This window comes from Corvus moneduloides, chromosome 13 (genome assembly GCF_009650955.1).
Source record: "Corvus moneduloides isolate bCorMon1 chromosome 13, bCorMon1.pri, whole genome shotgun sequence".
Classification (NCBI taxonomy): Eukaryota; Metazoa; Chordata; class Aves; order Passeriformes; family Corvidae; genus Corvus; species Corvus moneduloides.
The window spans coordinates 17,043,934-17,070,796 of NC_045488.1; the positions used below are offsets into that span (position 1 = coordinate 17,043,934).

The 26,863-nt window shown below is 39.4% G+C and overlaps 1 protein-coding gene and 1 long non-coding RNA gene across 5 annotated transcripts; one reads left to right on the plus strand and one right to left on the minus strand.

The window, feature by feature from the left end:
• The first annotated feature begins 1,825 nt into the window (after positions 1 to 1,825).
• LOC116450356 lies at positions 1,826 to 5,237 on the plus strand. The gene is made up of 4 exons (XR_004242769.1): positions 1,826 to 1,909; positions 3,937 to 4,032; positions 4,720 to 4,789; positions 5,179 to 5,237. It is a non-coding gene; the product is annotated as an uncharacterized LOC116450356 (long non-coding RNA).
• On the minus strand, positions 1,857 to 26,438 carry CA12 (carbonic anhydrase 12). 4 transcript variants are annotated; one of them, XM_032122769.1, is made up of 10 exons: positions 26,195 to 26,436; positions 23,025 to 23,045; positions 16,782 to 16,961; positions 13,146 to 13,288; positions 12,234 to 12,329; positions 10,499 to 10,562; positions 9,890 to 10,047; positions 8,714 to 8,840; positions 4,250 to 4,334; positions 1,857 to 3,566 (listed from the first exon to the last, which is right to left on the minus strand). In XM_032122769.1, exons 1-10 carry the CDS (start codon positions 26,283 to 26,285, stop codon positions 3,482 to 3,484), a joined length of 1,050 nt encoding a protein of 349 aa, XP_031978660.1. In that variant the 5' UTR covers positions 26,286 to 26,436; the 3' UTR covers positions 1,857 to 3,481. The 4 variants fall into 4 exon arrangements, 3 of the variants coding, with proteins under 3 accessions (XP_031978660.1, XP_031978662.1, XP_031978661.1); XR_004242768.1 differs by having other exon boundaries at positions 3,488 to 3,566; positions 4,148 to 4,334; positions 26,195 to 26,437; XM_032122771.1 differs by lacking the exon at positions 16,782 to 16,961.
• Positions 26,439 to 26,863: the final 425 nt, after the last annotated feature.

Here is a 26,863-nt window from a genome sequence, read left to right on the forward strand (position 1 = left end):
CCCTGGCTTTTTTAAAACCTCTGATTTCTTTATAATGATGCCTTTTCATTTCACCTCTCCAGCTCTTTGACACTAGCTGTCTCTTCTCATGTGAAAAGCTTTGGATGTTACTTACATTCCTGGTACTTGGTTGAACTATCTTTATTTTTTTAAATATCAGTATTTGTTTACTTTTTAACTTTTGTCAGGCAGCAGTTTGAAATGCACAGTTCAAACCTTCTCATGGGGACCCCACATCTGAGCATCTTAACAGTTCAGTTGTAGCTTTCTGCAATAATAAGACAAATGATTCAATATTACATTTTTGTGTTTGATTAAGGGTAACAGATTTAATTGAGGACTAGGTCTTAAACTCAGATGACAATTAGTGTGTTGATCTTGCTACAGAATTAATGAACATAACGTTTTACTTCAACACATTAAGCTTTGCAATAGCAAAATTATTCTGTTTTCTTTCCGCCATTTTAGCTGAAGTCCAGAAGGCTTTTTTTCCCCTACAGCTTCTATATTTAATACGCTTTTCAAAATTTGCTTTTGTTGGGTGTTAGCTTTTAGGTATATATGTTAAAAGTAATCATTTGGGATTTGTTTTCATAAATTAGAGATGATACATGAGGAATTTTTTGTGATTCAGTATTTCCTTGGTGAATTTTGAAACACAGTCAGTTATCCAAGATGTGTTGTACCCTTACACTCTTCATGGTGGAGAAGGTGTAAAAATAAGGTATTTATCATGATTCCACTGCACACTTCTAGCAGTCTTGTGACTGATCAGCCAGTTCTGACAAAGTTCTACCAAGTTGACTTCAGACTTTGTTATATAAACTATGATAGGATGTCCTGGAGTAAGCTCTCCTTTCTGAACTAAAAAAGAAAACCTGATAGCTGCTGTTTTGATAACGTCTTCCTGAGAGGAGGAATTCTTGCCTGAACGAGGAAGTGGAACAGTCAGTAAAGCACCTCTGTGAGGATATTTGTATTTGCTGACAGGAAGTGAATACTCTGAGATTACACAGTCACGCTGTGAGGGTGTTGTCACACAGAACAGAAGGGATTTCCTTCTGTCACAAGGAAATGGAAGGAGAGTTCTACATCCCTTGTGGCATCTTATTCTTCCACTTCATTGACTCAAGTTATTTAGGCTTCATTTCTGCTATTGGAATCTCAGAAATGGATCATTCCATTTAAAAAATAAGTGAATTGAGATTTTTTTTTAACTTGGTTTCGTTTATTATGGTAGCGTGTTAACTACATCTGTCTTTCTGATCATGCCTGATTTTTTCCTGGACATATTGTGCATGTAAGAGTGACAAAAGAAAGCTGCTGGAAACTATTAAAAAAAAAGTGATCCTTCAATAGGTTTATTAAATGACAGTGGCTACAGAGACCAGAAAACATATGAGCTTAGATTCTTTCAGCTTAGGGACCACTGGCAGTGCAAACTGGTAATACAATATTAAAGAAAAACAATAATTCCCATATGCTTGCATTTTCAAAGGCAGTAGGGATTTTATAGGAGGCGTCCGTGCAACTTGAGTGTTATAAGTGGGAATAGCAGGAATATGATTTGTGTGAATTCCTCTTCAGTATGTTCTTTTGCTTAAGAAACAGTTCTGAAGGAGACATTTTCTCCCAAATGTGTAATGTGTTTAATATGTTTCCCTTGCTGGTACTGTGAGATTTTCCTCACAGTAGGTATGTAATGCTTGGCTAAGGTTTTTATGCTTCTTTTTACAGGTGTCAAGGATGCTACATGCAAAAGAGAGTGATTGATGGATATTTCTAATCAGCTGAGGTGAAGATTAAAATACACAATAAAATGTTACTCTTCTAGAAGAAACAAGAGAAACCAAAGAAACAGCATAAAATTTATTATGTAATCATGTCTTTAAACACCTTTATTCAAGGAGTAAGTTATGTTCCCTGTAGCACACAAATGCTGCTTTTTATGTAATTTCAGACATTTCAATGAGATGATCTTCATGTGCTTGTTTTTGTGGGATAAAAATGCTGGCATATGCAGTGTACTCAGTTGTAAGATGTACTCCTAAATTTCACGTACAGTAAGTATTAATAAGTTATTTCTCCTTGCACTCAAAAGCCTGCTTTTGACATCACACAATTTTCTTGGGGATGGAAGGGAAAGAATCTAAAATACTCTCTGCTGAAACAGTCTGCATCTGCCATCTTGAAAGGAGATAACACATATGATAAGTTTATTTCTTTAAAATCACAGATGTGGTGGTGCTGCAATTGAATGTAAAAGGGATCTAAGTATAAAGTTCAGACTGAAATTTCCCTAGTAGTGTTTAGCAGCATTCAGACCTGAAGTTATTTTAGGTATGATCCTGTGGTCTGTCACTTCCTGTGTGCATACTGAAGTACAAGTATTTCAGATCCACGCTGTAGATGTCAGATTTAAGAGGAATTCTGTATGCATTGGGGTAGGCTGGATACACCGTAGTCTTCCTGAAGTCAATGGCATTCCACTTTGTCTGCAGTGGAAACAGGTTTATGCTTCTCACTTCCAAAAATGCATAATGAGACTCGAGTATCTAGCTTGTGAGGTTTGAAAAGATAATTTAGATTTCTTTCTAGGAATTAGATTACTAAGAGAACTAAATCAGAAAAAACATCTACTGTGTAATTGCAACTGTAATATATACTGTAAAATCTATCAGGTTTTCATGGTTAAATGACAAGTCTGCTTAAAAGCAGCAGCAACTACATTATCTTCACTTCATTCATACACACACTATAAATAAGAGCAGGATAATAAGACAATCTTCTTCTCTAATTCTAGTGACAGTCAGGGGCTGACTTCCTTAACAGATTTGTGAGGCTGTGTAATATCTAGACAGGTAACTGTTCCTCTAGCAGTAGTGTTTTCTCAGCACTGAGTTCCTGGGCTTGAACGCCATTAATAATCCATGTGGCTTTCATTGGATTTACACTTGTCTTTTCCTCTAATATTACAATCCCACTGGTGAATGCACTGGCATCGTATCCTGTGCTTTTCAAAACTGTATCTGTTGAACAACCCAGTTCAAATACTGATGTCAAATACAGTTTTCCCTTTATCTTTTTTATATTCATCCTGCTAAAACCAATACCTTGTTTTAGCAGGGAAGAGTGCTTGTAGCTTGATGAGTGTCTTCAGATTTGAATACCTGTGGGAAAACCTGTGCTAAACAAACCGTAAAACTGGAGTTTAGGATTAACTGTAAAATCAATTAAAACACCCAGACTCAGTAAGCAGCAGACATGAAAAGAATGTGGTGAGGAATTCAGCTCAGGGGGATTCACTGATCATATCTCTCTGGAAAACAAGAGAACAAGGGCTACAGAAAACTCATGGCTGGTATGTGTTTTTAGAACTCTCTTGAGGCTTATCATTAGCCAAGAACAGGAGATGTATTTCACCAATCCAAAATAAATCAGTGCTATGAATGAAATGGGGCTTTTGTGACAGAGCAGGGCATCAAATTTTGGAGATGTCATCTTCCTCCTTTGACATGCCTGGTTTGTAGATGACTCCTCTGTTGTCTTCACCTCCCTTTTTGCAGCTAAAATAAAACAAATTTATTAAATAATTGTAATGCCAGTGGAGGAAAAGCACACTTAGTTACTTAAAATTGTCCATTATGCATGTATGTATGAGATTATTTTTCTCTGTACTAGTGCAAATGTCACAGTAGCTTATTGTTACAAATATTTCAGGAGTACACAGTTTGTATGCAAGGTCAATTCTGAATGCAAAGGGAATCAGGCTGTAGGAAAATTTGTAATCTTAGATTTTTTTCCAGGATTTGCCTTTGTTGGCAAACAGTGGCTTAATGATCTTTTGGCAGTACATATTTCTTCCTCTAAAATGTTGTGACCTTTGGGAGAGGTTTTCCTAAATTTCCATTCTCCTTGTTTCACTTACTGTTCTAGGAAAAAATGGAAGGATCCAAAAAGCAATTAGGAGCAGCAGTGCTAGCAAAAAGAACAAGAAAAGAGCAAATGGCATTTGAGAAATAGAAAAACTGGGTAAGTCTGTTATTGACCCAGTCTGATATCACACAGGGGAAATAATGTCTACAGTAATAAAAACAAATCATAGTTTGTAGGAAGAGATCATGTCTTATAAAAGATCAAACCTTACCAGTATAAAACAATGTGCAAAGTTTTGGACACACAATCACTTCTTCGTGTCAGAGGAAAAATACGGATTTTTTTTTTGTGATATGACAGCCAGACATCTTACCTTTTCTTCTTCAGTAGCCAGAAGGTTACTGCAAGAATGATGAGAACTCCCAGAATGCAGGCTATCACAACAGAAACCACAAAACCTAGGAAAAGAGGGAAAACATGCAAAACTGTTGATATCATTGTCTAGAGAAGAGAAGGTGAGTCTCTGGTCTGTCATAACATTTGCATTCTGCATCTGCAACTTTTCTACAGCCTGGTCACATCACTTTGTGACTGTGGAATGGGTAACTTTGCACAGGTGTTCCCTGGAATGTCCCAGTCCCACAGCTGGATCCACAGTTCACAATGCTGTGACATGAGACACATGCTGAAGTCACGATGCCAGTGTGGAGGCACCGGCACAGCAGGTCATAGCAGGAATATGATTTTTGTGCTGTAATAAATAAGAGATCATAAGCAAATCCAAAGAACTAAACCCAGGCAGCCAAGGATGTTAAATTTGATGCCTTTTGTTTTCTCAAACAGAACACCATTGAATGCGGACAGCTGAAGAATGATACGCTTTGCTGTTGATTGCTTAAAGGCATCAAAGAAGGTAAAAATTAATCAGGATATTAGTATGAAGAACTGAGTGATCACTTGTTTGCATAAAGATTTAAGGATTATCATAATGCTATATTTGGTAGTGAGCTTCACGTACATTTTTGGCAATGGAAGTATTTTTTATTTATTTTGGCCTCCCCAAAGATCCGGGAGGTGAGCTCTCTTTTCTTAACTGCATTTTCTTAATTTATTTACACATTGTTTTTTTTATTTTATCAAATGACTGTTTCTCTCTAAGCAACATCAGAGCTGTTTCAGAGTAAAACTGACAGGTTTCATGTTTTCCATCTAAATATTTTCTCTTATTAAATCAGTTGTTAATAAAACACAAATGTTAAACATGGAGTTTAACCTTATTCCATTTGACTCATTAATTTGAAGCCCAGCTGAATGGAAGAAGCTTACATCCATGGACTTGAAGAAGATCTGTTTTACAAAAGGTGAGTTTTGTTATAGTAAAGGTGTGTCAAATGGACACAAAAATGTAACACCAAAGAGATAACTGTAGAAAAAGAGCTTGTAGTTTGAAGAGGAAGGGTAGGGAGTACTTCTTTCTGATGAGAGGCTCTTCTTACAAAATTTAGTTAGTATTTCAGCATGGTACCCTAATCAAAACTAGACATGCGTTCATGCGTTCCTGTTTAACTCGTGGGCAATGAGTGGTTTGAACACCGAAACAAATTCCAGCTGCATGTATGTGAAGCTGATTTTATTGAAATAAATTGCTGACAGACAAAATATATCATAAACACGTGTGAGTTTTGCTGTGTAATCATTAAAGATTAGAGGCTTTTTTCAATGTGGTTCTTATTAATAGTGAGTATGAATTTAGATACTCATTACTGGCATCAAAAATGTGGATGACCGAGCACTTCAGTCATTTTCAATTTTGATGCAAAACACCGTCCAGTGGCCCCATCTTGTGGTGTCTGTGCTCAGGTGAAAATGGCAGCTCTCAGGCTTGTCACTGATAAGGCAGAAAAGTTGCTCAGAAAACCTGCTTAGTAGGGGCCTACGTGTGCACAACAGGAGTTCTTTTACAAATTTCTGTGGTTGCCTGGCCCAATCCTTGATTCTGTGCATGGCCTCTCCTTTCCTTCTTAATAGGTGTGTTCTGTTCCTATTTGAGGTACAGCTGACTGCATCAGGCTGGATACTTGCAGCAACCAGGTGTACTTCATTGGGCTTTGACAGGAGCCTTTTAATCTTCTTTTTCCTTTTTTTCTTTTTCATTTCTTTCTTTTCTTGACTTTTTTGCCCTTTAGGTGAGGGCCTGCACCTGTGAGGGAGCTTTTGTGACTGCAGTAAGTGGAATGTGAGATTACAGGGGCAATGAATACCTTTTTTGAAATGGGTTGAACATTTTTTCTATGGTTCACTGATAGAGTCAATGAGCTTTTGTAATTAAATGTACTTAGACTGAATGGGAGTTTCTATTAAAGTAACACTGAGCAATGTCTTTCATAGCCATAGAGACTGGTTCTGCAGTATGAACAGCAGGATGGGCAATAACCCCTACAATTTAACTCTGCTAAGTCATGCTGGCTTTAAAGATACATTGAAAATGCTTTTATAGCTGCTGTCCTCTCTGCGTGGGAGCCAATAATGTGGCTTAACAGAGGAAGAACCAAATGTTGTTACTTGGTTTGGCTCTAGTTCACAGCAACAATTTTGAGAAAGTCACATCTGGATCAAATTTTCCCCCATAAATGGAAATAATGATACTTACACTATTTCTGTGAAGTGTTTGGAGATTCCTGGATGAAAAGTATAGTGTCTGATTTTCAATTATTGAGATCGTGGGTTGTAACTCTCTACTTTCTACTATTAAATACTGAGTGTGATTTACAGAGAGAATATAGTCAGGTCCTGGAGGGTCAGCTTAAGAAACAGATGGAAAACTGCGTTTCTCATTTCTGACTGACCACTCTGACTCAGCAGATCAGTGGCTCGTAGGTGTGGTTAGGAATTGACAACGTACCCTTGCCAAGCCCACCAGGTATTGAATTTTGATACACAGAGGATGAGGTTAGAAAATGTAAAAGTTGGATTGCTAGGATTGCATGGTGAACCTGTCTCAATCACAAGAGAGCTGCTCACTCGGGAACTTCTGGTACTTCAGGAAGTGTTTCTGCAGTGGCATTGCTATAGTAGATTGTTTGTGCAGAGATTTAAGATGCTGCAGAGGAAGCCTTAGTCTCAGAAACTTGGCAGCTGTATTGCAAATTCTGCTGGTTGAAATCATTGCTCATAATCTGACTTGAGCAGAGATTTGAAGAGGATTACTGAAATAGCCATCCTGGACCCAACTAGCTCTCTAGCTGGCAGCCAGTGTTTGAGGCTGGAGGTTGGAGAAGAAAGTTTTAACCTCTTTGTGGTCATATAAGAATGCCATGGGGGGCATTCCTCTGGTTGGCCAATCCATAAAAGCAGAAAACAGACTGACATACTTTAGTTCTTCTCCTCTTTCACTATTCAGTCAGCTTTTAGTTTACTCAAAATATTGTTTGTGCAACCAGTATCCATTTGTATATTAATCACAGAGATGTTACGGAATGTTAGTTCATTAAACGTGTAATTTTCCTATGTATTGTGTTTAGAATCTAGCAACAAAAGAACTACTAGTGTAATTCTCATTTTAAGAGATCAGTCAACTTTTGGTGACAAATGTAAATCATCTCTGATTTCAGAGAAATGTTTTGCCAGGATTTGTTTTGGCTGATCTCTAATTTTCACTTTTCTCCTTTGTAGCTTTATATTAGAAGAGATATGTTATGAAAGGGTCTGTCTGCAGAGGGGAATGGCAGGAACAACTACTGCAGTGTGCCTGCAGGGAACTGTTTCTGCAGTGGCTGTTGTGTGAAAGTGTCCAAAACAGACAATTCCTGTGTTTTCTGTTCTTTCATCTAAGCAGTGAAGAAACTGACAAGCAAAGTTGAAATGATGTGCTAACACATTTTATTAATTTGAAAGTTTACTACTTGGCTAATCTTTTTTATGAAGTCTGCTTTTTCTTTTAGAAGTATTTTATTCTCAATTTCAAATAGTGTAGTGGCTTGCCTAGATTCATCTGCCTTGAGTGTACATGCCACCTTCACAAGTCCTTAAGAGTATTCGTTTGCAAAACAAAGAAGTTGGAACAATACATTTTGCACAAACAATATACTCAAAGGCCTTTCTGTGAGGTACAGCTCAGCTTCTCACCATAGATGCGGACTTTTGTGCAAAGTTCCCCACCAAACGTATGTCTTGTCATTGTGTAACACTGCAGATTTAAGCCTTTGGATCAGTTCTTCCTCATAAAATGGGGTTGTTTTTTAATTTGTAACGCTGAACCATAGAATCCAATGTTATGAATTATATTTATTTGCCAAGTGTGAATTCCTCAAGGACCTCTTCTGATTCTGTGTAATTTCCCCAAAACAAGGTCCCTGAAAGGCAAAGTTGTGACTCTCTTTAAATGTGTGGTCTGCATAAGATCAGGCCTAACATTGCTGAGAACCAGCAAATGTCACTGGTGAGACAAGGCCATCTTAAGCACTTACACTGGCTGAAACAGCTCAGCTATGGAGCTGTTTAGTATTTGGAGTGACAGCAGATACTTCTGCCAAGGGTGACAAGGCCAATCGTGTCTTCCTTCTTTTATATCCTTGCCTTTGATCAGAAGGGTTGCAGGACTTGCCTGACACCCACTGTGGAAAAGAAGTCTTATCTACCCTGAGAATACCTTATTCTTGTGCAATTGCCCATGCATCAGTGCAATACAAAAAGAAAAGGCAACAAAGTGAACTACAGGGGAAGGAGATTGTTGTGTTTCTGTAGTGGTACAGTGCAGCAGGACTGCCATTTCAGTACTTCACATTTACCCAGATCACTGTGCACTGTTTCTTTGCACAGAAGCATTCATACAACTCACCTTCACGGAAGGAGATAAAAACCAGTCTTTCATGGAATTCCTGAACGTTTCTGAAGTTATCAACCATTTCCAGGGGTTCTGGGTCATCACTCTCTGTGCAGTACATGGCTGTTTCCAGTGCCAGTAACTAGAAAGGGAAGCACCTGTTCAGCTCCCAGAATACAGAGAAAGCAGTGCCAGTGTGGGATCACTGGGAGTGTTTGAAATCAAAGGGGTAGTCAAAGGGAAGAGGATACATTAAGTAATAAGTCTTGTGTGGCCTGTAAACCTAAATACAGAATAATGTGTAAACAGTGTGACATCTCCAAGTCCATACCTGTATTTTGTTTACATCCTGATAAAACTACTCCTTACTATCAGATTATCTGCCAGGAAAACTGGATGAGAGGAAACATGGTAGACTTTTGCAGCATGCTCTCCCTGGCACAGTCTAACTCCTAAGTGGTATTAAAGGCTACTTTTTGAAAGAACTCTTTATTTTGGTAGAGACGTGATCTGACAGAATGGACAAAGGTGGGAATGTATTTTCAAAATGAGAAGCATGCAGTAATTTGATCCGAGATTTTGATAATAATATTTTCCCCCTGTGTCTCATCACACATGAATCAGAAGATAGTGATTGTGAGTTTATAGTCTATGTAAGTGGCCACCTAAGAGCAAAAGAAGTTAATTAGATGAGCACAAAAAATGTAAGCTGGGAGAAAAGCTAGGGGATTCAAGATTGATAAATAACACAACACAAGCTTTTTAGAAACTTTCCAACCCACCAAAGTCCATCAATCAAAGTAGCACTAACATACTTGGTGAATAGCGTTCAGACATGGAGCCCAAACAAAATAATCTGCAGGTAACTCATGGAAAGACTTAGAGCAGGGAGTAAGTACATAATGAAAATAAAAATTCATTTCACTTGACTGTGATTTTTTCAAGGTCATAGTGTACCAATTGCTGGGCAGCTGGCTGTCTTTTGATCTGGCCAACTGAAAACATGCGAACAACGAACAGAATGGGATATTGATTTATGTCAGTTCTGTGCTGTTCTTCCCACTCAAAGGATTTTAGCAATGGTCACCTTTCAGTTTTACAGGAACATAAGAGAAATCCAAGAAATAAGAATATGTATTTACAGTTCTTTAGCAGACACCGATCAGGAAAATGTGCTCTGTTGGAACTTGCCTGCTCTTGAGAAATTTTAACAGGGTGTCGGAAAACTGTCCAGAGAACACTCGGGTAGCAGGGAGGAGTTGTCAGGGATCCTTCATAGCGATAATACTCATCCAGTCCGTCAGGAAGCAGTTCTTGAATATTGAAACCAGGGACCAGGACCTTCTGATCTAAAAAAGGGAGTTTGTGTTAAATATTGCATCATGACTACACAGGTGTTTCAGTCAAGTGAATTTGCTTGTCAGTAAGTAGGATATTTTCAGTGTCATATCACTAGGATAAAAAAAACCTTTTAGCAGAGATGATCCCAGTTTAATAAGAAGTATGGCTTTTCAAATTTCCTATGTATGCATCTTGTCTAAGATACCAGATCAGAGTCCTCTAAGATAAACTGTGGCCATATTAACTAAAAAACACCATGTGGAAGAAATGAGGCCCAGTCAGAATCACACGGGATGTCCTAGCCATATGCTCTTCCCAGAAATGCACTGCATTTGGAAGCCTTTCACAGTTTGTGACAGGTTTGCCTGGGATCGCTGGACTGTTTCTTCAGCCAGTTCAATCCCTCTCAGGGTGACATCTGATACTCTCAGCCATTCTCAATCTGATTTAGCCACTCACCCTTGTATTTCACATTCTGGAAGTGCCGGAAGATCTTTTCATAGGATGGGTTGAAGGGTCCAATCTGCAATGATCACATTATCAACAGCTGTGCAAATCACCAGTCTGAATATGAGTCTGTACTTCTGGCCTGTCTTAAGGCAAGTGCCTTCACTGTCCAGATATTCATGTGGCATAAGTATTTTATAACTCAAACATTCCCTCTGTCCTCAGAGCCATGATTATGCTCCTGCTCCAGGGCTATCTATTAGAGCTGCTGTATCATAATGCTGGCTTTACAACTGCAGTGCAGACCTTTTGTGTGCATGTGAGAGACCCTATTGCCCTTGCCTGCTCAGAGTGCTGTGCAAATGAAGAGAAACCCTTTCCTCTGACAGCATTGCAGGCAGAAGTTCTCAGCTGCCAGGCTTCTCAGATCATCTCCTGGTTTCCAGTCAAAGCCACATTTTTCCACCCACAAACATTTTTTAATCTGCTGCTCTTCATGGTCCAGTGAGGTAAAGAATGACACTGTTGGGTGCTACAGGGCTACAACTCAACTATTTGGCAAAGCCTATAACTCAACTATCACATAAGACTATGTTTTTCAACTGCTACCAGCAGCTTTTCAGTCTAATAATCAATGCCTTTTTTATTAATTCTTCAGAGCTGGTGCTGAGCAACTCCTCTGACAACCGGACATAGTAAACTTGTGTCCTTACATCAACTGTAATAGCCACCAGCTGTCTGAAAGCATTTCCAAGACCTAATCTCCATTGTTCACTAATTTGATTTTCAAACACCATTGCTTAGAAATAACCAGAATCCCAGTATTATTCCCTAGCATAATATACAATACTCTTGACACTTTCCACAGCTACAACTTCCAAATGAACTGAAATTTAACACAAAATTACTGTCAGAATCACCTCACTAGGAAGTGAGCTTGGGTAATATTAATGAGAGCTTTGTTTGCTAACTAGAACATTTTGCTTTTTTGATGGAAATGTGGAAACTTGTGGTTTTGGTTTGCTATGCTGGAGAAAATCCTCACATTTAAAAATGGTCTTTACAGTTATTGAGGAGTTTTAATCCTCAAGAAAAAGGAGAATTATATATGTATAAGCTACTAATTTTTTTTTTTGTTGCTTAAGATCATTATTATCTTCATATGTGGAACTTTAGAGAGGAAAATTGGAAAGCCGTCCTTCTGACATCTTAAAATGTCACTGAATGTACTCATTTACTGTAATCTGTGATTCAAAGAATCTGGGAAGTTAGCAGGGAGAAGACTGTGGTTAAATCCTAATTACATGTAGTGGTCAAAGGCAGGGTTGTGCCTGCCTGTGCCTCTCTTCTGTGTTCAAACTGCTTCATGCTACAGTAGGCAGCTTTGAGTAAATGAGCTTCAAATTCACTGTTGCCTCTTGTTTGATAAAAGCTACCAGTCATTAGTTTGTAAATGAATGCAAGGATGGATTTAACATAGCTGAAGTTAATTTACTAAAAAACATGAGGAAATACTCAGAATTTCTCTTTTCTTAATATTTCCTCCTGGTTTGGTATATGCTGGTAGAATCTAACCCTTTTTTTTTTTTTTTTTTTTTTTTTTTTGTGAAAGAGAAAAGGAAGAACCTTTATTCAGCCACTGTATTGTTAAATAATGTAGGTAATTTTGTACATTAAAGGTCTCTCATAACTGAATGATTGAAAGCATATTCTAAACAAACAGGAAAAAAAAGATCCTGCATCCTACCTCAAGGAGAACAGCCAAAACTGCCAGCCCATCTGCTTTGTCCATTGCTGCTGTTACATCTGGGTATTTCTCAGAGTTGTAATGTACAATATGCAGCTATAAAGGAGGAGATATTTTGTTACAATAATGCCTGGGTCGTGCTCACATTTATGCTTCACAGCTAAAAAGGACCAGTGCAGCCACCTCAGGATAAGACAATGCAGGAGGGTCCTTCAGTGATTTCTGGGTGCAGTGGTAGGATCTTTTTAGAGAAAGGCAGAAGGTCCTGGGACTCCCAGCCCTGCTGTAGCTGAGTTACACACAGCCCACATGCCCCATGATGAGGGGAGAAAGAGGATCCATGACTTCAGCTTCAAGGCATCTTGACTGGAGTACTAATACATTTTTCTGAAAAAACACCTTAGCACTCCAATATTTGGAATGCAAACCCAAGTGTTAAATGTAACTAGAGAAGAAATGGATTCCTAAAGTGCTGTTATGCAAGCAAATTATTCTGACTAGTTTATTTTTTTAATAATTTAGAGGTAAATATCTGATTGGTACTGCTTATCAAAATGTATTCCAAAATCCGTAATTTAGAAATTAGAAAAGATAAATAATTTGTCACTGGATAGAAGAAGGTGAGTAAAGGTAAACAGAGCAGCAGTGTCATGCAGGTAAAATTTACCTCAAGCGACCTGGTGCCAGTTCTGAGTTCAGAATCTAAATTCCAGCTCCCTGACTTAGCACGTCCAAGTTCACCTTTTTTTGTGGTGCACAACCCATTTTTTTAGTATGTACCCAGATCATAAATACTTGGCTTAGAACCTTGCAGCCTTTTGTAGTCATTTACCCAAGACACAGATCCCACTTTGAAACAATGGGACCTGCCCAACCTTCTTTGCTTCTTTCCCTGATCTGAGCTGGCCTTACCTCTGCTGCAAAATGCTTCCCACTGACAGTGTGCTCGGAGCCTTCAGACTTGTTTTGGTTTCCCCAGTGCAGGTGAAGTTGAGATGCAGTGTATTCAAACGGGAGGTTTCTGATGGACATAGTCGGTGACAGATACATTTTCACTGTAAGCAGATCAAAACCAGATAGGAACAAATGATACCACAGCTCTCAAGAACAGGGCAAATAAAAATACTGTATATTATATATGGAGCATGAAAAAAAAAGATTCTTAAATCCATTTCAGTCTGTGTTAGGAGATAAAACACTTCAGTTCTCTTGAAGCCTTTCTTAGTAGATCAGGATTTAGAACATTTAGAACACACCCATTTCTATTTTCTTAAATACATGAATTGAATGTGACAATTGTTGCTAGTGAAGATCTTTCTTCTCCCTGAAGAATGCGAATTTATCTCAGACATTGAAGAGACAATTATTGATATGTCGAAGCAAAATTTAGGCTCATGTACCTTCTTTCAATACCCTTATAATGGTTGAAAATGGCTCAATAAATTAATATTTATCGCGGTAATTTATATCTTCTGTTATATTGAGCTCTGCTTGCCTCTTAATCTTCTTTTAGGAGCAGATGACAAAACCAAATAAACTCCCCCCTCTCCTTGCTGCTCCCCAAACTGATGTCAAGCAAAAGATAATCCCAGGCCTTAACAACTAGCATTTCCTCTCTTGACGTGCTGGAGGGAGACCTTTGTATGCATTACCGTCCCTTCAGCTCACTAAGGCTCTCCAGTGGGGAAGGCAGGCTGGCTGTTGGGGTTTTTTTGGTGTAGAAATGATAGTAGCAATTTTCAACCCAGCAGAAACTTCTCAGTTGTTCACTTGGAGCATTTGGTACTTAATAAAGCAATGGCTTATGTCAAGAACGGATCAATTTCTTTGCAGTTTATGTGTATTATTTTCCAGAGTGAATACAGTTTATTTCTGGACTGTCCTGGACATGCTTTTCAGGGGAAACAAGGCTCAAAGCCGTAGTGAAGTAGCTGTGAGCCTATGTATTTTTAGGCTCCTACTAAAGAGGGTTTTTTTGAGCTCTACTGTTTTCAGTCTAGCTGAAGTAGGTAATTGTGTCTGGACGAGATGGCTGGTGAAGAACATTAATTATATATAGGAATGACTGACAGCACAACACTAAGCATGCTACTGATTTCCTGTAGCTGAAAGAGAAGGTAGCAGCAGATGGTATAACAATCACTCCAACAGAGGCTAATTTTTTGTTACTCAGGGCAACTAATTTGTATCTAAATGAGGTTTCTAGAGTAGGATGCATCTCTGCTGCTTTCTAGGAGGGCACTGACCTTGGAAATGAATTCCCATTTTCCTGAGGGTGTTATGTTTTTGTCTCGGCTTTCTTTAGGAAGTAATCGAATTTTGTATTTTAAGGGTGAGGTCTGACAGTGGTAGTGACTTAGGTTCTCCAAGGAATTTGTTTTTACCATTGTGACTGTTTTGGGAGGGACAGGCTCTTGGTGCTATTCTTTTAGCTCCTTCTGCACTCCGGCACCCTTCGAGTACACAGTGACAATTTTTCCTTCTCTGCCTATTCCCTGTCAGGTACATCAGCCTGGTGCATTCAACTGTGACAGTCCAGTCCTTCACTCAGGACCGAGAAGGACTTTTAGGAAAAGAAGGCTCACAAGGAAAGGGTATTCCAGCCATTCCTGGTTTTAATGGAGAAATTGATCAAGAGGAAAACCAGGAATCTCTCCTAAGAGATTGGCCCTTACTGAAGAATGGGCTTATTGTGAGGAACGAGACAACTCTTAGAAAAATTAAAATAATTTATTAAAACAGAAAAATTGAAAAATTACGAAAATCAGAAAAATATAAAAATTTGGGATCCTAGTGGCTCAAGAGGTTATGCCCAGGAACGCAGGGATTAGAGATCTTTGGGCTTAGACAGCACTGGACCTCTGGTGGAAAACTTGCAGTGCTGGGCTGACTTTTAGCTAACCCAAAAGTCAAAGAAAAATTATTAAAGGCTCCTAAATAGGAGCAAGGCTTAAGTGCCCAGCACCCACGTCCACTACAGCTGAAATCTGCAGTGTTCCGCCCCTGCTCGGAGGCTGACTTGCTATTTTATAGTGCCTTTGCTCCGCCCCAGTCCGCCCACGGACCGCCCACAGCCCGCCCACAGCACACCCCTTTGGTCCTAAGTGATTGGTGCTTCCCTTTTGACAGATTATCTCTGTCTACCAATAGCTCGTCGTTGTCAGGGTTGGGGTAGTAGCCGCTGGGGTAAGAGTGGTAACATGTCCTCATTAAGATTCAGGTTGCCAAGGAGCTTACTTACAGACCAACGGCTAAAGGTCTAAAACTCGCTGTTGGCTGTTAGAAACTGGGGTTTGGAGCTGGTTCTGAGACTTAGGGTGCAAAGTAGAAACCCTTAAAAAAAATATTAAAATACATCCAACACATCTTAAAACATTTGTAAAAGTATACAGAGAACATGAGAAAAACAACTCTTACAGTGTACAAGTGGTTTAAACTTGGAAAGGGATTTTTAACTGGGACACTTTTAACTGGGGGATTTTAACTGGAACTGATGCAGACAAACTGCTTTGAACAAGTGAAAACACTAATAGCACAACTTGATTTTTGTACCTGGACTGATGGGTGAACATTAACACTCAATTAAAAATTGTGTAACCCAAAATTAACTAATTAAAACACTTAACATGCAAAGACCAAGCTAATTAGGGAGTTCATGTATGACACTTACGATGTTCAATAGAGCAGGTCAACCTCACTGAAAGAATGTTTAAAAAAAAGAGATTTTGATCAACTTATAACCAGGCATGTGAGAGCAGAGGCCATTTTACAATGCAGGTTATTTTGATACTTATGCAATAAAGGAGGATACAGAGAAGGAGGGTTTTATAACTTACTGTTTCTATGTCTTCAAGTGTTTCAGGAAGGAATGAAAAGTGGGAGGGCTGACTCACTGGTGTATTGTATAGTGTGTAATTATAGGAGACCTTTATGAGACAGCATCATCTCTGCATTTACCTTCTGTACTGACGCTGATTTAGTGCTGCTGTGGGGAGGGCCTGTTTGTACACTGTTTCTAACTATTTTTCTGTCTTCTTACCTATCCCTACCTATCACTGTCTATCTTACCTTACACTAAGAAGGTTTCTATCTCAAGTCAAAAGAACAGAATGGTGCTCCTACATTTTTTCCTCTTCCCCACGCCCCCACATAATTCAGTTGAGCTGCTTTGATGAATGTAAGAGACCCATTACTCATATTTTATCAGTTAATCTCTTTTTAGCAGAATCACAAAGTCTGTTTCTGTTTTGGAGCACCACAACCAAAGTAAGAAGAAAACCTTGGGCACTAATTCTGACATGCCTAGGGTTTATTTTAAATTTCTTTATTTAAAGTTTGACTTACTGGGAATCCATTGGTACTTAGTACATTCCCAGGTTTCTCTAGCCTGTTCTGTAGATGTAGGTATGCTGATGTGAAGGCTTCCTCATGTGATTAGCAGCTTAATTTCATCTGATAATCAAAGTAATCCACCCATGAAGTAAAAAAACCACTGAGTTCCTGCAACTCTTTCTTTTACCATTTCTTGCTGTCCATGAGCTCCCTTACCTGAATGGCCATTATTGATCAATGTAAACTGGTCGGTGGAGGGCACATTATAGCCTATGAATTCTAAAGGCAAGAGATTAGAATCATACTGGAGAATATCTTTGTGGAAATCAATTGGTGATTGGAATACTCCTCCACAAAATGGGTATTTCTTTGACCAGGCCTTCTCTCCATCAGGACCTGTGTGAATTAACAGAGACATGTTTGTGAAACCTTTACTGTGCAATTAACACAGAAATTCCCCTATGTCAGCCTTCTCACAAAATTTGGAAAAGAAGCCTTTTCTGAATTTTTAAGACTTTTTTTTTTAAAAAAAGGACCTCATTAAAACTGAGGTAATGAAGGATATGATCATTTTTCTGAGGGTGTTGTGACCTAGAGACAGGTCTGATTATATCAGACCCTCACAGACTTTTCCTTACTGAACAAACTGTCTGGCTCTGTCTAACAGGATTGCATAACCCACAGTGAAAAGCTAACTTGCAAAAATGGAAGGTGTTACGGTAATTTGACCTGCAGTAACTTGCTCAAACTCTGGTGAAACTTTTCCTCATCACAACCTTTTGCCTGAGGTAAGATCTACAAAGAGTAGATAATATCAAGAGAATTTTAATTGTGCCTTTAATTACACATTAACAGCTAGCAGCTGTTTGCAAACTGTAAGATGAGATGATTTGGATTTAAATACCAGAAGAGGTACTTGCAACTTGTGTTCCTCCTTGTCTCTGAACATTCATCATGATTCTTTCCAAGGCAGGAAGGTCCTTAGGGATCACCCAGCCCAATCTGTGTAACACAGGACACTGGGCCTCCCTGGATCAATTTCTACTTTGGTGAGGCCATTTCTTTCAGAAGGGAAGAAACATCTATTCTTCCTTTAAGCATTGCAGACAAAAGATACTTCATTAGTGCCCGATGGATAATTACTCTCCTTGGCAGCTTGCTTTTCACTGAGAGCCTGCTGTTCCCATATTTTTGTTCCTTGTTGAAGTACTTCTAACATAGAGGATATAGTTTCTCACTTCTCTTAAACTAAGTAGATTGAGTCCCTTGAGTCTTTGATTAGAAGGCTTCTTTTTCAAACCTGTAATATTCCCAGTGGCTTCTTTGAAGATCAGGTCATCTTGCAAGTTCAGATATTTTCTGAAGGAAATTAACAGTCAGGAGGATACTATTAGTGGCTCACTTTATTTACATGAAAGACAATTGCCAAGTAAATGGACAGTGGAGGTGAGTCTGACTTAAACCTAGTGCATGTGTCAGAATCAACAAGATCAGTTCTGGTACTTAAAGACAGACTTACTTCCTTGGTGAAGCTGTTTAAGATTATTCAAGACATAGGTTAGCAGGTGACTTTGTTTGCAGTGTGGATACTCAGACTCAATCAGTGCTTTTCAGTATAAATAGGCCTTGCTGTTGCTGTAACTTAAATTTTTGACTCCAGTTCTCTGACAATCACATCAATTTCTTTCCACTTACATCTTTGTGATACTAGCTTAAAGTTGCTGAATTTCTTTTAAAAAGGTTATAAATGTTATGCTGACATTATAGAAGCCTATCCTCTACCTATTTTTGGCAAATAACAAATACGTCCAGAAGAGCATAAATTCCATACTATGGAATACATACTGAAATATTTCCCAGGAAAAGATACAATAGGATATATCAAGAAATGATGGTTTCTTAGGTTCAAACGTGTTGTGCAAGACAATGACACTGAAATTTAACACTTTACTAGGAGCTAAGATTACAGCAATGTCAGAAAATTGGTGAGAAGCCTTTATTGTAAAAAGACTTCAATAATTTTAAAAGGTTTGATAAGGTAGTGAGTTTGCAAGAAGATTTTAATATATTACATAGCATAGCTTTGGAGACTTGATAATTAAATAGGTGATTGATGTATGAAATAGAAGTCTGGTCCCAGCCAGGAAAAACCATGTCATGAAGTACCGATCATTTTTTCAGTACTATGTTTGGGTGACTTGAATGTCTGGAAGAGTTGGCAACAGAATGTGGTAACTTCCACACCTACATCACCAGTTCAGAAGGAAAACTTTTGTCTTTTCTGTCAAATGATGCAGTTATCACAGTCTTTATGTACGTTGATCTTTACTAGCATTTATCCTTTTCTTGACATAAATCTGCAACTTCACTCACAGACGTTTAAGCTACAGAACGTTTTGCTTGTTTCTCATTCCTGCTCAATTAAAAAACCCCAACAAAACCAAGCGAAACCTCTTTTTTTGGTACAAACCCAGTTTTTATAGAAATTCTGTCTTCTGTCACATAGTCTTTCTAATTTCAGTGCCTCAAAACTCCTGTCTCAAAGAGCTGAGCTCACTGCAGCTTAGTTTTGCATATGTGAAATTGAGATTTCCACGGTAGATAAACCACACAGCTGGAAGGCATTTCTCAGCTAGGTCTGCTGAAAATGAATGATTGATTGTGAACCAGATTTTCCTTTTTCTGTGCCAGTACACTCAGATAAATTCAGTGGAAATCACATTGTGTTTACAAAGGCTTTGTCTGAGTATTACTGAGTAAAGAACAGCATGTGGATGTAAGATTGGCCTGGGCTGCAAGTCCCAAAAGATATTAACATAAGTACTGCAAAATTATTTTCAAAGTTAATTTCCTTTTTGTATGACACATTTGTGACCTAGGCATTTCAGAAGTGTTTGCTGCTATGAGGATCCCACCATGACTGTGTCAGCAGAGCACTAATTGTGCCATGGGCCTGTTCCGCCCCCTCAACACTATAATTCAGCTGTTGGAGTGAGCATATTAAGGTAGAGAGCTGTTGGAATGAGTGGAAGTAGGACCCTTCCTGCTACCACTGCTCCCAGTGCTGCCAAGAACACTCCCTGCCCTAGGGGGTGCAAACCGAGGCTGCCCAAATCCAGCTTGTGGACTGCCTTGCTTGACACGAGTTTGCAGGACCGTGTTCCCTTACCACATTGAAAATAGCCCTGAGCCTGACTGTGCCCTCATGGCTATTTCATAAAAGATGTCTGTAGATAAAGCAGGAATAATTCTCTGGATAGTCTGGCTGCCCACTGCCCAGTGAGCTGAGCAAAACACCCTCAGCACCAAGGCTGCGCATGTCCATTGTACCATCTCCTTTGACAGCTTTTAGCTTTCCAGCCAGCCCCACAGCACTGGTGCTGCTGGGCAATGCAGGACAGATGTTCCTTCAAGAACAGTGGTGTCTGCTCCCAGGATGTATACATTGGCCCATTTAAAATAAGGAGAAAACAGCACTGTGAGACTCCAGTGGTACCAACAGGCTGCTGCTCTGATGACCAATTAATGTTTGTGTTGCTCCAGATTTTCACAGTCTATCCAAGTTCTCTTGATTAGAAGCAAACTAGTGTAGTAAAATGCATTGGATCAGTAACACAGGGAGTGTCTGTGGTATTTTTGCAGCCAGGCAGAGCACTTTGCCCTGTTTTCAGCCAGCTGGAAGCTGTAAAGTTGCTGTTTGCCCAGGGCTGAGATAGTGGTGAAGGCTGAGAGTCCAGGCTCCCTGCCATGGTGACACGACCACATGGTTTCCATTTTGCTCAGAGCTCAGTCATACCATTCTGTGCACACAGAGCCAATATGTGTGTATCTTCCACACATGCGTCCAGAGGGAAGCTTGTGAGATAGAGGAATCGCCAAAGGGCTGTAGCTGTCGCTGTTACTGCATTCAAGTGCTGTATGAGAAATCTGGGGCATGTTCAAGTGTGTTCACTAAAGCTTGCATTTCTGAAGGGGAAGTAGAAGGGTCTTAGCACAGGTTCTCAGCACTTCACTGAATTGGAGTATTTGGCAACAGCAGAATAAAAGAGTTTGCAAGTACAATTAGCCTGATGTCTGTTAGCAACAGTTCTTGTGTCTGCATTGCAGCATGAAGTTGTCTCTTCACATGCTAAAGTACATGAATAATTCTGTTGGCAATATTACGGCTAAAGCATGTTAATAATTCTGTTGACACTATTACCTTAAACTTGTCTGCAAAGCTAGTTTTCTCTATTGTAGCTGCTTGTCCACTCTGAAGGGATGATTCTGGTTCTTTGATTTCATTCCAGCCCACTTACACTACAGAAACAGAGCCAGAATCCAAATAACTGAAGCCTCACATCCACTTCTACCATTTTTTTCTGGGGCAGAAGACTTCAGCCTGCACCTCACAGCCACACAGCAGCATTGCCAAAAGCTGCCTGCACATGCTGTCCTGAGCTGTGGGGCATAGGAGCCACTCTTTTAGTTCTTTAATTGAAAACACTTTCCTTATGATACACTTGATCTACTTGATCAAAGCAAGCCTGTGTCACGGGGGTCTGAGGGCTCAGGCCTCACTGCTCCATGGTGTTTCCTCCAGGCACTTTTTCTTGGGCTATGTACGAGGGTAGTGAAAAGAGGAAGAACAAATAGCATTGCTGCAGTTTGGCTAAGGAAGAAGCAAACAGAGGAGAGGTTTAGCCTTTATATTTGATGTATCTAATGCAGTAGTTTCCATTACAGGCAAAGCAAACTCATTTCTTTGGAAAGCCTGTGCTGAATAGATAAGGCCTGATCCCATGCGGCGTCATCTTGCTTTGCTACTGTGGCCTGAGGTACTAACACTGTATCACCATTCAGTTTTACATATCGTCCTACTCAACAAATAGAAACCTCTGACAGTGAGCACCCAGATTTCTCCTCCACCCTTAAGCTTGTACCTTGACCCTCATCTTGACATCAGTCTGCACTGTGGTTATAATGGCTTGATTTCCTTTCCATTCTTATTGACTCAATTTTAGTGAGAGGCACTGCAAAGTGTTTCGGGGACAGAGGTAAATGGTGGAAAGTTTAGGATGCCATAAGGAACCAGGATCAGTAGAAGAGTACAGAGGGGCTCTTTCCTGGGTTAGCACAACCTCTCTAATAGCTGTTTTTCTCTGTGGGGATCAATGCTCCACCTTCGCTTTTCTGTACTATTCTGTACAAGTCCACTTGCCACTTTACTTATTTGAAGTTGCTTTTATGTATTTGCTTTTATATGTTTTTCTAAATACATTTTGAAATCAATAGTTGAAGGAAAAAGACAACCTGTTTTGTGAACCTTCTCTCTATCCTCCATACATTTAGAATGTAGAAATCAGACCGCAGTATGGAAGAGCTTAACAGGAATTGATGAAGTTGGGCATTGAGAATAATACACTTTGAAATCATCATTGGTACCCAAATTTCCAGGAAGGGAGAAGTAACTAATTTAAACAAGGATTACCCTGGGAAGAAGGGCAAAACTTCTGCTTTGATGGTAGTAAAAAAAGTCTTGTTTTCCTTACTACCCAGCAGGGTTAGATTTATCTGATGGCTGCTGTCAAAGTGGAAGACCCAGGCTTTTGCTGAAGCTGTGTCAAGCTTTCTCCCTACTGGGAATGTGAGGTATATGTATGGACACTGGCAGATAGACATGCAGCTGATAGTTTTCCTTCTGTGTATGTGAAGCAAGTCAGGTAAACTGGAGCACAGCCAAAGGGAGGAGTTCCCAGCAGCAAGTTCAGTCTCAGAGGTTCTTTGTGTTGTCTTGGAGCAGCACCAAAAGCTTAAGAACAAGCATTTTTTTTCTGAGATTCTCTGTACTGCCTAGTTCTGTGGGGGTATTTGGCATGTAAAATGCTACTCTGAATGAGGAAATACCTGGCGAGAGGATTTGATAAGTAAAAGAAAAATGCTAGATAATTCTTTTTCTGAGCAGCCACCAGGTCCTCCTGAGTTAGTAGATGACTAAAAGGATTAGTTACAAATTAACACTGCTTTCCTGAAGATGATTTATTTTGTCACTGCTGGGATCTTCGGGGACCTGAGTCTCCAGTAACATGATACAGGTGACTTGCTGAACTCTGACTACTTGAAAAAGAAGATTCATGTGGGCAGGGAGAGAATGCTCTTTGCAGAACTAGGCTGGAATGTGCTGCTGGCCTGTGACTGGTGAGGAAACAGAGGGCTTCAGGGACCCTCTGCAGTTGTAGGGCCAGCTTTAGTCTGCTGAAATTCCTGTCATTCCACATGGAAATTTAGAATTCAGTAACCAATTCTCAGTCACTTAGATATGAAACCTGATGGATGAATAACAGATTTCAAGAAAATTGACCAGATTCAAACCTGGGTAAGGATTATGATCCCAGTAAGTACTCACCAGAATACATTTGGCAGGTTGTCCTTAAAGTATAGAAGAAAGCCATAACTTTGTATGTATGAATTAGTACTTACCAATATAAGACCATTTTGACCCTGTTTAAAGACAAAGGAGATATTACTGTGAGTAGTTGAAATTGATCTTACTCTGTAAAGAAACAAATTGCTACTTAAACCCATGTATTGAATTTTGCAATACTTTTGTCTATCTTTCTAGTCCCAGCTGTTGATCAAAACATAGCAAAACATAGACACTTTCAAATTTTTTGACACTTTATGAACCTTTCTCACTCAAATTGTAACTATAATTATCCCTGTGATCCTGCCCATAGGGGTGAATTTCTTGTGGTCACTTAAATCTTGGGGCAAAACTGCTTTTTAAAAAAATATTTATTTATTTATTTATTTATTTATTTAAATTTGAATATCCACAGTCTTTGTCTGTAGGTACATCCCTGGGATTTTTTTCTGGTTAGGAAGCTAAGGAAAGTAAGTGGAGTGTAACTACAGTGAACCCCTGTATGCCTTGTTGAGGAGTTTGAAAAACATCAGTGGCTTGCCAGTCGTTACACTGAGGAGTGATGGACAGAAATGAATAGATGGACTTTGAAAAAAGGGAGTATGATACATGAACCCATATAACTCAGAGAATCCCAGGGAGGGTGTGTGAGAGCTAAAATGATCAACACTCATCCACTGCTTAAGGAACTGAACTTGGGACAGTATCTCTGCATGTTTCTGGAAATGTCTTGACTTATTAAATGCTCTTTTTAGTAATTTTTTTCCTGGTCCTGAAATCTACTTAAAAACACTCAGCTTGCTGCATAATTAGAGGTACTCGTCTTGACAGACCTGAACAGTTTGTGTTATCAGGCTAATGCTGATCTTTACTCTCTGCAAATTTAATTTTATTTCTGCTTAGAAAATAGTCCTGAAATACAAATCTTGCAAACACTCAGTGTGCCTGTGAGTGTCTATATGCATGCAGGCAAATATTTATCATTACATGCACCTGTCTGCTCAATACATGGTTCTTGGCAGCATTTCTTGTGCTCTGAAGTGTGGTCACAGATGCAGCTCTTTCCCTAAGAATGTTGTGTGAAATGTTTGGGATTAATTTGTAGGGGTATGCAAACCAACTGAACTTAGCTCTTTTGTATTGCTATGTGCTGGGAACACGAAACTCTCTGTTTTCAGTTTGTTAGGACCAGTGTGCCTCATTCTTTTACACTGGAATTTTCAAAGCAAGGTCTGTGTAATCATCCTGGCTCAAGTCCTCAGGTTCTTCTCATAGAAGAATTAATGTTTTAGATTTCAGGATGAGAAACCTCCTTCTCCTCCTGCCTTCTCTCTGCAGGGGATTACCTCTTACTGGGTTTTTTGGGGGTTGCTTGTGTCCTTTGGTCATTCTGTAGGCAAAACTTGCATACAGATAGAAACTGACTGGCAGTAGGTTCTAGAAACATCCTCATTTGAGCAGGGTTTGAAGAAATACTGACTTAACTACTGTGTTCATGCTCTTTTTGACCATTAAAATGTGTATGAGTTGTCAAAACTATGATTTTTATAATCTACAGCAACCTTAAAACCATCACTTTAAAGTGTTTACAGTATTTTGGTCAGTAATGCCACTAGACACAAAAGTAAGTGAAAGCTTCAAGTCTTTTGCCAAGTGAAGTATTCCTTAGCCTGTGAGTAGTTTGATGATCTGCAGGTCACTGCTGTTATGACTTTATGGTGAGCACAACCATAGCAACTACTGTAGGTAGGGCTGAGGCACTTTATGCTCATTTCATCTATCTTGAATCAGGAGATGAATCAATTACCAGATGGCAGAACCTCCTTGATTTTGTCTGAATGAACACAGAGAGCTGCCTGCCTCCGACTGCGAGCAAGGTTGCTTTTACCCTTATTCTGCCTGGTAATGGAATGAGGGTTAGGCAGACTGTCACACAGTGTCAAATTGGAGGATTCACATCTGGAGGGGAACATTCAATGGCTCTGTGTCTGTGAACACCCTCCTGCCTCTTGGTTCATGTTGGGATGAGTATTGATGAGTAACACAGTTACATGCCGGTGCATGGCAGAGGAGCTTCTTAGAGCCAGTGTACCTGCATCTGACTGATCAATAGCCAGGGAATAAATCCATTTCCAATGTCACTTGAGAGCTGGGAAAGTGTAAATGGTTGTAGGTGTGATAATCTACTTGGAAAGATGTCTGAGACAGGCAGATCTTCTAGCTCTTGCCATTTCTTGCTACTAGGTTTCTAAGTCTGAGATACGCACTCTCCAGAATTCCCTTCAGGATGTATCGTAAGATATCTTTTCAACACATCCTTTCAATTCCAAACCTTCTGTATGGTCACAGAAAGCACCTGGAAAACATCAAGCTTTATTTATTCTGTTGTTCTGGAAAGCACCAAGCTCCAGGAACCTCTGTCCTTCAGATGGGAGATTCTGCTAGAGAATATAGGCATTTTTCAGAGGACATAGGCACAAAACAAGACAATGACCTTAAAAGCTTGAATTCCATGGCTTATGCTGCTCATGCAAAAAACCTGGTAAAATGCTTGTCCTGACAGAGCTCTGCATGAACCAACAGCTCTGGATTATGGTTGAACCTTCTGGATTTTTGTCCCATGAATATACGTGCTGAGTAAGTCCTCTCACACAACACTTTAGAACGATTCCCCTCGTATCCTATAATAACACTGGGTAGATTATAATTAGTGTGAAAAAATTAAAATTGGTTAGAATCAGCTTGAATAGATGAACATGGACTCCTAAAAAGAGAGTGAAGAGTGCCAACCTCCTAAAACTAGTCTTGTTTCAATATAAGAGAATGACCTCTACTATGTGGGGTGCTTTACAGGCATTGCCTTTTTTCTCTCTGGTTTAAAAATAAACAGGCAGAGGGAAAAGTGTGATGCTTCCACTAACTCTGAAAGGGCCAGTCTCTGCTTCATTTTATGAGAAATAAAAGGATCACAAAGCAAAGCATACTGAGCATGGAAGAAGTCTAGAATGCCAACTAAATCAGAGGACAAATTTCTCTTCCCTGTATATTTCAGAATACCTTTTCTGAGAAATTGAAATAAGAATACTAACTCCAAACAACTGTAGACTACAACAATATACAACTTTGAGTGTTATTGAATAGTAATAATTAAAATATGCCATCTTTCTGCATAAATAACTGCCCTAAGGTACAAGTGACAATAAAATAGAAAGCTGAAAGACTTTACCATTCAACGGCGCTTGCACTGAGAGCTGTATCTTTAGGAAGAAAATAAGCACAGTAGCCACTGTGACTATACTGAAGCTCTTGGCTGACATCTCAAGGAAAGACTTATAATATTCCAGCAGTTCACAGGTTTCTTTGCACTCTGAAGAAATTGCCTTGTAGACATGTGACAAATAGCAGAATGCACATATACAGAGCTTCTGCTAATGAGTTACTGCCCTCCTCTCCCCTTTTCTCTCTCCTTGCCTTTAGGACTGCTTTTTATAAAGCTCCTGAGACTCAACCCAAAACAAATGATGTAATCAGACCTACCTCTATGTCACAACAGCCTCAGAAAACTGATCATATCCTTCATTACCTCAGTTTTAGTGAGGTCCTCACAGGGCAGACTCCAGCACTTAGAGAGGGAATTTAAACATGGAATTTGAGAAATTATTTAGCAGAGACAAAAATGCTTAAAAAAGCTGTCCTCTTATGGCCCATACCACAGTAGAGTTTTTCTAGCCTGTTTCAGAGAGTCTCTCTCAGCTCCCATTTTTGGATGAGTCTGATGTAGTATAATGGCCCACTGTGAGGACTGGAGGGAAGGGAGGAGAAGTGAGGCTCTGTGTGGGACTGGTAATAACTCAAAGGGACCATGGACACTTCCCACAAAAACCGTCCAACCTGT

Bases quoted from the DNA above. Each gene is read 5' to 3' on its own strand.
- CA12 (XM_032122769.1), bottom strand. From the start codon at position 26,285: ATGTCAGCCAAGAGCTTCAGTATAGTCACAGTGGCTACTGTGCTTATT. The intron at 12,330-13,145 runs GTAAGGCCAGCT...CCTCCTTTATAG, and splicing joins GGAAGCATTTTGCAGCAGAG to CTGCATATTGTACATTACAA. The intron at 10,048-10,498 runs GTGAGTGGCTAA...TCCCTTTTTTAG, and splicing joins CCAGAATGTGAAATACAAGG to ATCAGAAGGTCCTGGTCCCT.